At 53.5% G+C, this 15,509-nt stretch overlaps 1 protein-coding gene across 1 annotated transcript; it reads right to left on the reverse strand.

Annotated features, from left to right (window-relative positions):
- Positions 1–6,413: 6,413 nt before the first annotated feature.
- On the reverse strand, positions 6,414–14,886 carry ZC3H12A (zinc finger CCCH-type containing 12A). The gene is made up of 6 exons (XM_030464514.1): positions 14,803–14,886; positions 14,097–14,621; positions 11,056–11,195; positions 10,057–10,291; positions 9,415–9,521; positions 6,414–9,309 (listed from the first exon to the last, which is right to left on the reverse strand). The coding sequence occupies exons 2-6, from the start codon at positions 14,576–14,578 to the stop codon at positions 8,309–8,311; spliced, it is 1,965 nt and encodes a 654-aa protein (XP_030320374.1). The 5' UTR covers positions 14,579–14,621; positions 14,803–14,886; the 3' UTR covers positions 6,414–8,308.
- Positions 14,887–15,509: the final 623 nt, after the last annotated feature.

Raw genomic sequence — 15,509 nt, forward strand, 5'->3', positions numbered from 1 at the left:
ATTACAGCTGGAGCCTGACTCTGGCAGCTTTGCATAAAAATGTCTTTTTTTTTTTTTTTTTTTTTCTTTCCAAAGACTTCATTTTTTTTCCTGAAGAGCCTGAGTGACTGAAGATCCCCAGGAAGGCCAGTGCCTGGGAAGCAGAGCATGCTGCACAGGTTGTTAACTGAATGACAGTAAGAGCTAAAATTAGTAGCTAAAAATTAATTATCAAGTCCTTTGCTTGCAGCAGATGAAGCCCAAGCAGAGCAAGTGTGTGGCAGAGCAGCAGTCCTCCTCCTGGCCACCAAAGGTAGAGCAGGACAGGCACTAATCCCCCCCAGTCTGTCACCAAGAGGATTAGGCAGGAATTTATCCAGCCCAAACAAGCAGCAGCAAGGAGCTGGAACCAGGCAGGGGGGGCAGCAACTGCCCCAGCCCCTTCTGGAGGGTCCCTGTGGGGCATCACCGGGTAAGGGGGCAGCCTGTGGTAGGGGGGGAGCACTGGGGAGGGGGTCGTGGGGACCCCCAGTTTGTGCAGGCAGGGGAGCTGGCCCAGAATGTGCTTCCCCTCCCCTTCTCTGGCCTGGGTGGGGTGGGCTGGACACGATGGTGTCCCCAAGGTCCCTCTGGTGCTTCCCGGGGCTGGGGGTGCACCCTGTCCCCATCTTCTGTCTGCAGGGTCCCCATGGGACAGCAGCTTGGGCAGAGGGTGTCCCTCTGGAGGCAGGTCCTGCATGCTGGGTGCTGGTGGCTCCTGTCCCTCTCCAGGATGGTGCTCAGAGGGCTGTGGTGGCTCTGGAGGCTGGCGTGGGTGGGTACCCTTCCCCACGGACCATCACACGTGGGTTGGTGCCAAAGGGTGAGGGTGGTGCTGGAGCTCAGTGCTGGTGGGGCTGGGGGCTGTGGTTTGGTGTTGGGGGGTGGGAAGGGGGCTTTGGGCAGCACGTCTGAGGGATCAGGACCCTCAGCTTTGGGGGGTGGCTTAAGGCACTCTATAATTGGTGCCCATCAAGAGCCCTGAGGATGTGGGGACTTGGGGACCCCCTCCCTGGGTTGGGTTCAAGGCCACAGCTCTCACGGTGTGGCTGCATCCCCCCCCAGTGCCTTCTGATCTGCTACAAGAGCTGCTGGGACCACATCTTCCAGGCCACCGAGGAGGTAATGGCCCCACTGTGTCCCCCGCACTCCCTGGGGGCTCTGGAGAGCTCTGAGCCCAGGGAGGGGTCTTGGTGGATGGCCCTGCAGTGCCAAAGGGGCTGTGTGTCCCCAGGGCATGGCACAGCCCAGGGACACCATTGCCAGGGACTCCCCAGGCTGGGGCAGCCATGGCTGTGTCAGTCCTGGGTGTCAGTGGTGGCTTTCAGCTCAGCACAGACCTGGGGGTGAGGCTGGAAAGGGACAGAGAGGGGAGTGAAGAGGAGGAGGAGGAGGAGGACAGGGACTCCATGAATGCTCTGGATGCGGGGCAGGCAGGTGGGTCCCTGGCACGGGGAAATGTGGTGTCCCTGTGTCCCCGTGCTGGGGACACTGGTGGGAGCAGAGCCGTGGTGGCAGGGCAGAGGAGCTGTGGTCAGGCCGTACTGGGGAGACTGGAGGCACTGGAAGCCGACGTCCGATACCTCTGCACCGAGCTGGGAGCTGAGAAACTGCTGTGGAGCAGCCGCTTCCTGGAGCTCCTGCAGGAGCAGCAGAGCCTGCGCCAGAGGGTGAGTCCCCCCCAAAGCCACCTTGGTCCCCCCCTGAGGCCACCTTGGTCCCTTCTGGAACCCCAGACCCTGATGCTCCATCCCAGCTGCAGGAACGCCCGTGGCGATGGGACAGAGGGAACAGCCCCGAGCTGCTGGGGGACACAGAGGAGCAAAGTGGGAGCGAGGAAGATAGCCCAGGTAGCAGCTGGGCACTGGGGGGCACAGGGAGACAATGGGCAGGGTGGGGGGACCCACCCCCTGCAACCAAACCTGGGATGAAGCATGGTGCTGAGCAATGCCAGTGAGCACCACGGGTCACCCACCAGCTCCCCCCATGCACTGGGTGGCACTGGTGGGCACTGGGCTGCTCTGGGAGGAAGGGTTGGGGTCCTTAACCCAGCTGGGACCAATAGAAAAAAAGCAACAGTACAAGGGCAGCTGTCAGAGCAGGGTCTGCTGCTGCCACTGAGCCCTCCCCATGCTGGGTGACAGCCCCTGTGTGGCTCCTGTCCCCTGCAGCAGTCCCCAGGAGCCTGGCTGGGTGCCCCTGCATGGGCAGAGCCCCAGCCATCCCTTCTCCTCTTGCTCTATTGCTGTTTTAAAGGACAACAGTGCACAGATCCACCTTGGCAGCCAGCCCTGTGCCCAGGGAGTCTTTTAGGGCCACCAGCTCCATGAGGGCTGGAAAAATGTAAGTGAAGGTGTAAGCAGGGTGTTAGCAAGAGGGGAAGGAACCACATGCTCCTCCTTGCACAAGCACCCACCCAGGCCAGGCCAGCACAGTCCCAGTTGGGCTCTTGTGTCCCTGAATGTGCCAGCCGGGCCCTGTCCCTTCCTGCCCAGCCCTGCCCCTGCAGCACAATCTCAGCCCTTTCCCTGAAGGAAGCAGCCAGGAGCCAGCTCGGGGAAAACCTCAGCCTAGGGCAGGTCACAGCCGTGCTGTGCCTGGGGCCACCCCTGGGGCTGATTGTGCCCTGGGTGGGTTGTGTCTGGTTGTAGCCCAGCAAACTTCACCTTCCTGATCTATTGTGACTTGTTGGGAGCTTCCAGGAGTGAGGGGTAAGGACGCAGCCATTCCCCTGCTCCCCTTGCACAAAGCCACGGCTGGATTGCAAAATCCAAGTGCCACCCTTTGGCACTTCCTCCTTGGCTGGAGAAGTCCCCACCATCAGCTGCCACACACACACACACGCGTGTCGCAACCCTCATCCAGCGCCTTGCGACAGCCCTCGGGGGATCTGCCTGTCCCGGGATGCCTGAGAGCCCTGGATCCCACAGAGCAGCTCGCCCAGGGGTGCCGTGGCAGAGCAGACACGCAGCCAGACCTTCTGCCATCCCCAGGGATGCTCACGGACACTGACCCCGCAGCCTCCGTGCCACCCGGGGGAGGTGGCAGTGCGCAGGGGCTGGGGACAGGCTCCTACAGCCAGCAGGGATCCGTCCTCTCAGGCTCTCGACGTGCCCATGCAGCATCCCCCAGCGCCAGGGAACTGATGCAAGGGGAATAACATCACCCTGACTCATCCTGCACCGACCTGGCTCCTGCTCCCCGCGGGAAGGGGTGGGGGGGAGCAGCCCCACTCTGCTGCGAAATACCCAAATAAATCCATTCACCTGTCCTGGGAATGAGCCAGTCCTGCTGCAGCAAAACCCCTGCCCCGAACCGACCTTCCCTTATCCCGCAGCATCCTCCTCCCCCCACCCCCTCCCCCACCCCCCTTCCCCCTAGACATCCCAGCAGTGGTGCCACAAGGTCCTGGAGCTGCTACAGCCCCAGGGCAGCTCTGGGCAGGCAACAACCCCCTCTCCAGCTCCCTCCATGCTGCCAGGGGCAGGGGGGGAGATGGAGCAGCCCCTGCCCCAGCATTCACCACTGCTGCCAAAACGCACCCCCCCCAGCCCAACACACCAGGCAAACCCTCCTGACCTATTGCTCAACCTGGCTGTGCATTCAATCCAGAACATTTTGTGCAACACAGTCTTTGGGGGGGGGGGGGAGGAATGTGGGGAGGCTCAGGGCTTCTCCTTGCTCTTGGTTGGTGGCTTTGCCTCCAGGGCTGAGCTGGCCCCTGTCACCCCCGACCACAGCAAGGGGCTCAGCTCAGCTCTGCTCAGGGAAGTTCGACCCAGGGGAAACTCTGGCATCAAGAGAGCACTTCTGCTTCCCTCATGCCAAGTCCTTGTGGGAAAGTTTTCCAGGGGCAAACCCTGGCCCTCGGGAACACAGAGATGGCAACAGAGCTGAAAAATGCGAGGCTGGAGGTGGAGCACTGGAGGGTACCCAAGTCTGGCAGGACCAGAGCCTCTCAGGCTCTTGCATCTTGCTGTTCACTTTGCTTCAGCACTTACTCTGCTCAAACCCCAACTCCAGTTCTGTCTTGGAGCAGGGCTGTACCCAAAGTGCCTCTGAACAGCACAGAGCTGCTGCTGTGCTCAGGACACCTCTTCCTGTCTGCAGGGAGAGCAGCAGCAGGCTGGGGGTTGGGTGCACACAGGAGTTTGATGCTGACCCTGCTTCCATACCCAGTGCCACGGCTACAGCCCCACTCCACACACACATCTCTGCCTCCATCTCAGAGCAGCTCCTTTCCCACGGCCCCACAGGAGCCTTGGGTCAGATTCCTCTTTCTGGAAACGCCTTAAAATGTTAGAGTTGATCTAGTCACATCCTGGAAATCCCCCAAACAGGAGGAAGCCAGATGGGCTCAAAAGAAAGTCCAGTGAGCAAAAAGAACCAAAGGTATCTGGGGCAGGGGAGAGGGGAGCAAACCCCAGGCAGCAGCATCAGGTGCCTGAGCCCATCTGGATAAGAGCAGGGGCTGCACCCACCACCCAGGACAAGGAGAAGGAGAGGCCAGAACCCAGCAGTCTCTACCCTGACCTCTGCCACAGCACAGCTTCCCTTTTTTCCCTTCTCTCTTCTGAGTATTGATTTCAAAACCCAAGAAATTCAGTCCCGCAGCAGTGACTTCTGAAGGACGGCTCTTGCCCTGCTCACCCTTTTGTTGTCCTGTAGATGATCTCTCTTACCTCATCCATCTATTTCTAGCACAACTGGGAAGGCAAAGCAGAGCCTGTTCTCCTCTGCCCCCAAAACACACTGGCGGGCCCCCTCAGCTTTCCTTAGTTTCACATCCAGAAGTTTTTGCTGCCCCCACCCACCCTCCTTGGCTTGCTTGCTCTTTGGAGCCACACACCCGTGGTTGTACCCTGAGACTTTTCCAGCATCCCCTTCACCAGCTCTGCCTGGGAGCTGCCACAACTCCTCACCCTGCCAGTGAGGTGCTGAGAGAGCAGCCAGGATGCTGCAGGGCTCAGCACCAGGGTGCAGCCCCTGCTCAGGCTGGCAGGATGCGGGCAGGGACACTGAGTGTGACCTCCTTAACCCAGCGAGCTGACAAGAGCATCTCACCTATTTTAGAAGGACAAGAAGCACAACACAAACACAGAGCCATCATGACAGGTCCTCCCCCTCTGAGGCACCCAAGGAAGTGGTAAGCCACAGGATGTGGCTTGAAAATTCCACAATAACAGGGGCAGTGAGAGCCTGTGCAGGTGGGGGGAAAAAAAAAAGTATGCTGCAGTGATAGTTCTGATCAGCATTCCCTACACTTCCCAAGCAGGGCAGGGTGCTTGGGAAGCTGTGTTTACCTCGGGACAGTGGCTGCTCCAGGCTCATCCCCATGGGAGCCTTGTGTGGGATTTCAGAGGAAGAGTGGCTGGATTCCCAGCAGGTCTTATGGGGAGCATGGCAGCCCCCCCTGCAGCAGTTTGTAGGAATCCTTTTTGTCCAGATTTGTTAGGTTCTGACCCTCCCCCAAATTGCTCTCTGTACCACCAGGACTGTCACTGCAAAACAAAAGTTGATATAACCAAACCAGGTCACCACCAGCTCCTTCCTGCCTGGTTATGGTAATAAACATCTGTGCTGCTGTGCCCACAGTTGTCGCAGCCCAACTTTGAAAGAAATGAAGAGCCTCCCCTACCTCTACACATCCTGCAAAACTAAAATTGAAGTATTTTACTGGAAGACCACCCTTAGGATCCTGCAGCACTTTTCAACTACAGACCCCACTGCAAAGAGCAGAAGAGTCTTCACCTGGTTAAAAGGTCTTATCAAATCAGTGACACACACTTAATCCCTTCCCCACCCAGACCCTAAAAGCCAGGATGCATTTACAGAGCTTCAGAGGTTTACTGTCACTTGGGGTGACATCTCCCAGAGGGTTCCTCTCCCACTGCCAAGAAGTGACCTTTCAGACCCTGAGGTTCAGATTTCAGATTTGGTTTTTTTGAAGCAAGTGATACCTCCAGGAGCACCTGCTCTCCTTGGTTTTGATTAACTGGCAATAGCCATTGCTTGCATTAAATTCAGAACACAAATTTGAGTCAAGACCATAAAGTTATATAACAAGCCAGATAAGAACGTGCTGAACTGCAGTATAGCAGGTGGGAGACTCTGAGAGCATTGATATTCCTGCTGCATTTCCTCCCCAGATCATAACAAAGCTTTAGAGCAAAGTCTTGCCAAATGACCAGTGAGCATGGGACATGGAATTATCTGCTACAGCAATGGGATTTGTCTGGGCATTGATAACAAACCTGTCAGTACTCAGCCACCAGCCACGTGTGGAGATGAAAGGTGTCAGAGGAATCTGAGATGAAATATCATGGCTCTGACTTCCCTGGAAAGCCAGCAAAAACGTTGAATGGTTTTCCAAAAAGCCACCAGACACCAAATAATTCAACTCAGCAGTTTTTATTTGGATAACTCGAGTTCTTACGTCGCCACGGCTTTCACCCGGCTGCCTCCTTTCAGCACATCAACTATACACTGCATAATGATACAGGGAGTTCAGCAAAATGTCAGCTTGTGAGTACAACATCTTCATCTTCTGATTGCAAGAGAAGCAGCACTGATCAGCATTCCACCAGAAGGACAAAACACACCATGCCAAGAAGCCCGAATGGCTGAGTTGAGAATAGGACTAATGGAAAACAGCAGCAAGCAGCAAGTTGCTGGACAATAACATTAAAAACCATTTTTCCTGTCATTTACAAATATGCAAAGTATCAGGTTACTTAAAATTAAGAAGCATTTTGCTTACTAACATGAAACATTACTGACTTGTAATGTATCATCATTAAACAGGTATACAGGTTTCTGTGTCCCTGTGGTTTTATGGCACATGGTGCCAGTCAGGTTGGTCATGTTTGGGCAGTCAGAGGGAAGATAAGTAATGGACAAAGCTACTCCTGAAGAGGGTTCTCAGGAACAGCTCCATCCCACTCTTCCCTCCATAATTTGCCCCTCAATGACCTTGGTCTAACCACAAGATGGACATATTTAAAAAACATAACAAAAGGCACAGATACAATGTGTATCAACAAATCAACTGCTTCTGGCCTGCAAGTGCAAGAAACATCTTTGCATTCTCAGCACAGTGAAATTCCAGGACCAGAACCAATTACTACAGCAAATGGTTTTGCATATTTAAAATCTGTTATAGTATCTACAGTAAAAAAACCATCTTAGTAAGAGGGAATGAAAGGGGAACAGTCTCGCCAAGGTTTTGTCTACATTTTTTGGATGCTGCTACAGTTGGAAAAAGCTGAAGGGGACAGGAAAATATTAGTAAGGAAGATGAAGCAACAGCTTTACAGAGAATATTAAGGAATCCTCAGGAACAGCCCTGGCAGAAGGCCATGCATGACCACAGCTGTTTTACTGAATGCTCAGAACTATTGCTGTTTGAAGACAAAAGGCACAAGATCCCAAATCCTCCTGGTCAGAGGGATAGGTTACCAGCCAAGCTCCAATGTTTTTGAGCAGCATCAAGTGTGGCCATCCATGTGTTCTGACAACAGCATTTTTCAACAAATGCCAATCACACAGCTCATGTGGAGCTCTGGAACAGTGTCATGCCTCGCATCCTGAGAAAAAAAACTGCACTCTGAGCTCCTCATGGACAGGAGCTGAGCAGCTTGCTAAGCACTTGTGGGACTTGTTCCAGAACTGCCTTGTCTCAGGAAGGTGGGAAGGGTATGGAAAGCATCATTAAAGAAGTGCACCAATGAACTAAATTAAAGTCAGCTAAACCTAGCTTCATACCAGATTTATAATCCAACATTTTCCATGTATCTGTAGGGCAGATTTTAGCCAAGAGGTTTAGTTAAGAGCCAGCAGCACTGACAATGCATTTCCATCTTCACAAAGAAGCCTCATGCCACTCTAATGCTGGGATCCCCTTCTTTTTCTCAAGCCCCCCCAAGTCCACACCTGATAATACACTAAGCCATCCCACTGACTGAAGCTGAGGGGAGGAGTAAGACAACATTCAGTTCTGTACAACTGCAGGAATTCAGGGACTCAACCAACCCCAAAGGAAAAATCCTGCTCTGAAGCTGCAGCCTCTCCTGTTCAGCACCCAGAGCCTCTGGGCAGGCAGAACCCTGCAGCTGCCTCTGCAAGAGAGGCAGAGGCATTTCTAGGCCAGAATTTGCTGCAAACACACCACATCTGGTACCCAGCCTCCAGCTGGAGCCTGTGACTTCCAAGGAATAAGGAGGAGAAGGCATCTATGGAAGCTTTAGAGTGCAAATGCTGCCCAGGAACTTCTCAGATGCCTGGCACAGTATCACACTCCTGGGTTTTGGGACTTGTAGGTCAGGATCTCTGCTGCAAGCCTCTGGGGATCCAGGAGCCGTGGGAAACGGCTCATCACAGCATCAACCAAATGGGGATGGAATATCCCACACAGCTTGACATGCACACTGGCCCTCTCCTCTGCAAACTGCTCAGACACAGCCCATGGGGAGGAGTCCCCAAACACTGGGGGCCTCTGCACACTGCTGGGGGGTCTGACCTGAGGAGGGGGCATGGGGTAGGGCTCAGACCAGAATTCAGGAGAAGGGTGTGGAGGGGTGTTGTACTCACTGGGCAGGCTGTACTGCCCAGCACTGCCTGGGTGTACAGGTACCCCATAGCCTGAGAAAGAGGGAGGTGGTCCTGAGTGGGACATCTCAGGGCTATACTGCAAGAAGCTAGCACCAGAGGAAGATGATTTATGGGACCCATGCTTGTAGGAGACCAGACCATTTTGGTCTAAGCTGGGAGAATGTGAGTAGAGAGGTCTCTGCCTGCCACAGGTGCAGACTGCCACTGGATCAGCATGGGAATGGTCACAGTGACTGGGGGATCTGTAAGGCCACATGTCAGACAGCTGGTTCTCCAGAGACCCAATGCCTGAGTCAAGATGCTCCTGAGAGAGATACGACAGAGAGTCCATGTGAGGCTGTTGGTATCTGTCAGAGGACCTGTGGCTCCCACTGCTAGGAGGAACACTGCCTGGCACACAGCCTTTGGCCTGCAGTGGAGCATCACTGGGCTTTGCTTTGTGAGAGCTTTTCCTCTCTGCAGAGACCTTCTGCAAAGAGCTTTTATCACTCTCTGAGGGCACAGAGCATAAGAGCTCTGCCTGGGAACCTCTTTTGCTCTTTTTCTCCTCCATAGCACTGGTACTTCTGGTGGGAGACAACCTTGCATTGGCTCGGAGTTCATCCGCTAGTGAGCGCTGGGGCTGGTTGATCCTTTCAGGGTGGTAGAATTTACACTTAATTCCATAAGTGCATTTCTTCCCTGCAAGGAAAGGCAGAGCATGGAATGACCAGCTGAACTTTCCTAGGTGCATGAGCTGCACTTGCACAGACACCTCAGTCTTTATGTTTGGAAGGCAGGTCTTACCATAAGGGCACTGTTGCTTCTTGTGTTCTGGCACCACAGGTTTCTTTCTGAGAAAGTTATCCAGGCTGGGACCATGTCGTCCTAAGGGATCATCTGGAGGCATAAACCTAAAGAAAAATAGGTCTTGAGGAGAAGAGCTTCTTGGATCAGGGTTTAATTTCTTCTTTCTAGAAGAATATCTTCCATTTCAAAAGTTAAAAGCTACCTGAGCCCTAAAAAGCTTTCCCATTTCACTGCAGTGACAACCTTCCTGTCACCTACTAAAGACTGGCAGCAAGTGCTTCACCTCAGACACAGGAGAGCTTTTGTGCTCTGCTGTTGAACAGAGTTAGTACTTGCCCTGGGCCTGCTAATGATTTTCCTGGGAAGAAATCAAGCCCTGGAGCTCTGCTAGGAACTCCACCCCAGCAGAATCCTTAGCTCCAAATCATGAACATCTATTAAGATGCTTTCAATTCCTTACACCTTTGTACCTCATCACAGCTGGGCAGTTCTTCCCACCACACTTCCCTCTACAGAAACTTTTTTTCTCCCAATCTTTACCAACATTTTGCTCTTTCCACACACACCTTCCCACTGCTTCACCAGAACACCACATCACCCTCTCACGCAGATCTTTTTTTAAAGCAAATGGGAACATACTTGTCATTAACAAAGGAATACATCAGCAGCCTCTCCTCTATGAACTTTTTCCACTCAGGACGTTCACTCTGCAGGTCCCTGTAGGTATCATTGGAAACCACGATGCCATCAGACTCGTGTGCCAGCTTCACGATGAAGCGATCGTCGTAACAGACAACACGCTTGCCTCCAACCCTCCTGGAAGGGGTGAAGACCAGAATTTTCTTCTTTTCAAGGTCACGAAGAATGTACTGGTCTAGAAAAGAAAAAAAAAAACAAAACAACAAAACCACAACGGTGAACACACATCTTCACACAGATAAAGTAACATTATAAGTCAATGACAAAATTAAAGTCATTTCTGCTCTCATCTCTTTTCCTACCCCATCCCCCAGCCTGTCAGAGGTGGATTCCTGCTGTGGTGCCTGCAAGGCAGCCCAGGACCCCTGGAGCACACCAGAGTGGCTGCTGTAGCACAGCAAGCCCCATCCACAGCCCTTTTGCAAAGTGCAATTTGCATTTAGGAACAGAAGGCCCTGGTCTTAAATCTTCGGTAGTGCCCTACGACATGCAGGGGTTTCTGTGCAGAATTACTTAGGAAATCTCAGCTGTTTGCAAGTTCAGAGCAAATTCCCCTCCATTTGAGTAATTCTGACTAAACCCCCAGGGAGCTTTAGCTTTTAGCATGTAGAAATTCTGTAAAGTCTACAGTTTCACATACATACCATGATGTGTCCCCAAAAGAGGAAAAAAAATCCAAGTGATGAAAGACAAGTAGCCAGGAAGCAGCTCAGTATTACATTCTTTGTTCTCTGAATTATTCCAACTGATCCAGACAAGAACTTGCTTAGGGAAAAAGTTAATGACTAATTCTCACTAGTCAGCCCAGCTTACTGGATCTCCTGCTAACTCAGATCTTCCAATGGGAAGTTAATTACTAACCAGCCAGAACTTTGCAAGCTCATTAAGTGACAAAGCAGCAAGCCTGAAAGGTTACTTTTGGTTTTCATATTTCCCCACCTGTTATAAGCACATCTGGCCGGGGCTGCTCCTTTCTCCAAGATGGCACAAAGACTGTAATATCCTTGTGTCCCCTGTCCCAGAACCACTGGACAGCCAGAAGGATGCCTCGACAGGAGAACACTTCTTTATTCCCATGGCTACAACAAAAGAGAAAATGAAGAATGTCAATATTCAGGTTGTGTACAGACCAGTCAGGCAATGACCAACTCTTTAGTGAGGAAGCAGTAGAGTAGCAAAATCAGTATTTGCTCATGTAAATAGCAGCACTCAGATCTTCAGTTATCACTTTTAGCATCTCAGAATGCCAATAAATACCCAAAATCCCCAGTGGGAAGGAGAAAACAGCTGTTGCAGCTGCTCTGAAACAGAGCCTTTGCTTCAACTCTGGACTCTAGATCTTTATTTTTAGCCCCAAGCACAACGTGATCTTGAATACCCTTTGTCCTATTCTGCCAGCACAACCTCTGCCACCACAAACTGCACCCTCAGTAAGTGTTTTTTTGCTTGTAAAGTTAAGGGAAACGAGACAGATTGCCTTGTTTGTCAGTTAAATACACACTATTTGCACAAAACAGCAACACCTCCTGTTCAAGGATCAACACTGAATGTCTAAACAGCAATTGGCAGGATGAGAAAGGTTTGACAGCAGTGTCAGAAGCTATGTACCCCTGCAAAAAGCTGCTTCTTAATCATTCATTAGCTCATATCAATAAGATTCAAGAAGTTCCAAGAGGAAACTACCACTCCTGCTTTACAATCCCCAGTATTTACAGTGTAATCAGTGATCTGTTGACACTGGTCCTGGCATGTTGTCAGCATTGGTGTACTACAGCCCAGTTTGTCATTCTGGGAATCTGATAGTCTGCACTCCAGCCTGACACTGGGCTGGGATGTGCAGACAAACTGGTCTCACACTTCAAGATTTTCCCCACCTGGGCACCCACCACCCCTACCCCAAGTCTTAAGCTTCCCACTTGTATCTGAGTGATACTTCAACTCCCACTATCACTCCACATGCTAAAGAACTCCTCATTAACTAATTAGTGAGAAGCTGACAGCCCAGAGGCACTGCTAAGAAATTCTATCACTTCAGTACAGCACCAAAAAGAAACTGCTCCTGTCATTACCCTTGTTTGAAACAATTTAAGAGGGGGACCAAAATAATTATTTTATAAGAACTATACATTTAACACCAAAAGTAACACTTAAGGAGACACGTAACACCTCTTCATCAAGAATCCCAAATCACTGAAAGGCTGACATTAACAATCAGGAGAAAGGTAGTCTGAAAGTTTCCTCCAGTCTCAGACTGGTTTTGCTATAGATTGCCAGGCTCAGGTTGCTGGAGTCTTTTTGAAGATAAATAAGAAAAGCAGAGAAATTTTTTGTTTTGTTTTGTCTTTTTGAGTCCCTGCTACCAACCTCAAATCTACAGAAGGCAGCTAATTGGGCTGATCTGATCTGGCAGCAGCCAAGAAAAAATTCCCTTAGAAGGAAGTAAAAGCTAATTTCCACTGTGATTTGCATACATTTGTCAAGAGCTGCTCAGGGAGGCTGCTGTACACACTGCAAATGAATCAGCAGGGAACATCACACCATCAATACAGGAAGTTTCAGAATGGAATTCCCCTTCTAACAAATTGCTTAAAAAAGCCAGACTGCTTTTCTCATGTCAAACTCTATCCTATGGCAGCCGCATTACTGCACAGCCTGAGTCACATTTGCTGTGATCTCTGCTTCTGGGATAACCTGCACAGGCAAGAGGCTCCTCACTGAAAACCTAAACCCTGTTTAAGCTTGAGCACTTATCTAAGGTAAACTTCTCTGTAAGAGTCACACTTATCAGCCCAGGGCTCACAATGGCCCATTTTCCTCACAGCTCTCCTGCAGACACCCAGCTCTGCTCTGTTCCCCTCCAGCCTGGCTCAGCTGCCATCCCCTGTGCCCTGGCCATGCAGCAGACTGCACCCCATCTTTTCCCAATCTTCTTCTCAGAGCTGTCACCCAGGGCTTAGAGATAAACCACACCTGCCAACACATCTCTGCTCAGCACTTTCACCCCAGACAAAGCCCTAGAGCCATGCAGGCAGCAGCTCTGCTTGCACCCTGCTGGCTCTTGGGTTGGTTGTTTCAGTGAAAGGTCTGTGTTTGCAAACACACAGGATAAAATCCATGAAGCTACAAGACACTGAAGGAGGCTTGATTTGGAATTGACACGACAAAGCCCAATGAAGAATCCTGGTGCATTAAATTCATGGACCCCAGACCTGTGGGGTAGAGGTGAGGGTGCAGCAGCAGCTGGGGTGGGTGCTCACCATCACAGGGAACACAACCCAAGGTGGAAATAGGGACACCAGGCCAATAAGCACCCATCCCAGAGACTCTGAGTGCTTCTGCACTCCCCAGTCACTGTTACAACAGGCTGACAGGACCTGTACCAGAGAAACACCTGAGATGCTGGGGGGGACTTGCAGCCCTGCCCTGGTGACACAATGCACCCGAGTGCCCATGTGCCATCCCCCCTGTTCCCTGCACCGTGCAGAAATTCAAACATGCAGGAGTCAGAATGCAGAGACTGATCTCCAGTGCAGGAGAGAGCTCCCTAGTACAAAGCCTTCTCTAATTAAACCTGTAATTACTTATTGAGCAACTTCCTGCTACAGAAACTTACATAAAGCCATTAGGTAAGAGGACAATGTATCTTCAGTTATCCTCCTCACAATCTAGAAAACGAGAAGGAAATGTCCCTGTTTCCCAGGGAGTAGCCCCACTGCTGTCACAGCCTTGTGACCAGGGGCAGGAGCAGCCACCAAGGGTGACCCGGTCTGCAGATGTCACACTCATCCTCAGCAGAGCCTCCTGTCCTGCTTGGGCACCTTGGAAAAATCTGCCAGCCCCTACCAGGGCACCCTGGGGTGCTGTTGGCAGCAAGGAACCCCCACACCCTGCACCCCCCATACAGCCACAGGTCCCACAAAGCCACCACCTCCTCGGGTGTCCCGGAGAGACCCTCCCGTGCCCCGAACCCCCCGACATACCTCATGGCCACGTTGCTGCCATCGATAACGATGGGCTTCAGGTTCTCGCTCTCCGTCTCCTCCGGGGCCGGTGAGGATGCGGGGGTTTTGTTGGCCGCCCCGCCCCGGGGAACCAGCGGGGCCTCCTTGGCCTCGGGGGGGTTCTCGGTGTTCTCCCGCTCGGCCGGGCCGTGCTTCACCAGTTCCCCCAGCACCGTGTTGGTGTCGGCGTTCAGGCCCAGCTTCTGCAGCACGACGTGGATCTCCTCGGAGGAGTAGCCCAGCTTGCGGAAGAAATCCACCTTCAGCTGCATCTCGGCGCTATCGCAGGGATCCTGCCCGGGGCTCCCCGATCCCGCGGGCGGGTCCGGACCGGAGTGGCCGCCGGGACAGCGGCTCTCGCACGGGGCTCTGCCGCTCATCCTCTCTCCGAGCCGGGACGGCCTGGTGGCCGGGAACACCTCAGGCCAACCCGGCACGGCGAAAACGCTGCCCGCGCTCATGGCTCCCCGCGGGGGACTCCCGGCCTCGGCTCACGCCCCGGAGCTGCGGGACAAGACGGGCGTTAGCGGCGGACCCCGGCACGCCTCCGCCAGGCCCCGGTTCCCCCCGCATCGCACCCGGCGCGGCTTCCGCGGGGCCGCACCAGGGCCAGGCCGGGCCGGGCCCCGGAGAATCGTGTCGGGCCGGAGCCCCCGCCCCACAGCCGCCGACCCCCCGCTCTTACCGGGCTACCGCCGACGGACCCCCGCTGTGTCTCCATGGGGCCGGAACGGGCCGGGCGGCGGCTGCCGCTTTATACCGGGGCCCGGGCAGCGCCAACGCGGAAGGACGGAGCGGGAGGAGGCGGAGCGGCCTCTGCTTCCCGGACCGCCCCCCCCAGCACTGCCTGGCCGCGGCCCCGGGGCGGGGAGTGGGTCCGGTCCGGCCCTTGGTGTTCGGTCCCGGTGTGCGGTGCGGAGCGGGACCGGCGCTCGGCCGCCCCCCGCGGTTCCCTCTGCTTCCCCCCCCCCAGCCCCGGTGCCTCCCTGCACGGTAACCCCTGCAGATGCAGACAGGTCCCTGCTGCACACACCTGGGCTTTATGCAAATCGTGTTGCAACGCGGGCAGATTTGCCCCGACAAGTGTGAGCCTTAGGTAAACGCTCCCCGCTTCTTCCCGGTCTCCTCCCGGGCCAGCCCGGGCTCCCCGCCGGGCCCGCAGCCGGTGCGGAGCAGCCCCGGTACCAACAAATAATGCGGTTCCTCAGAGGGTCTCTCAGCTTCTCCTTGGCTGCTGTTACTCTGAGGTTTAAAACTCGATCCCCGGTCCTTACTTTCCCCCCACATCGGAGGGGGATGTCACATACGGTAAATGAGTCCCAGAGCTCCCAACCCCACCCTCGGTGCTTCCTAAGACCCAACGTGTCCCCTGTGTGGGGTGTGAGGTGACAC

Source organism: Calypte anna, chromosome 23, assembly GCF_003957555.1.
Source record: "Calypte anna isolate BGI_N300 chromosome 23, bCalAnn1_v1.p, whole genome shotgun sequence".
In the NCBI taxonomy this organism is placed as follows: Eukaryota; Metazoa; Chordata; class Aves; order Apodiformes; family Trochilidae; genus Calypte; species Calypte anna.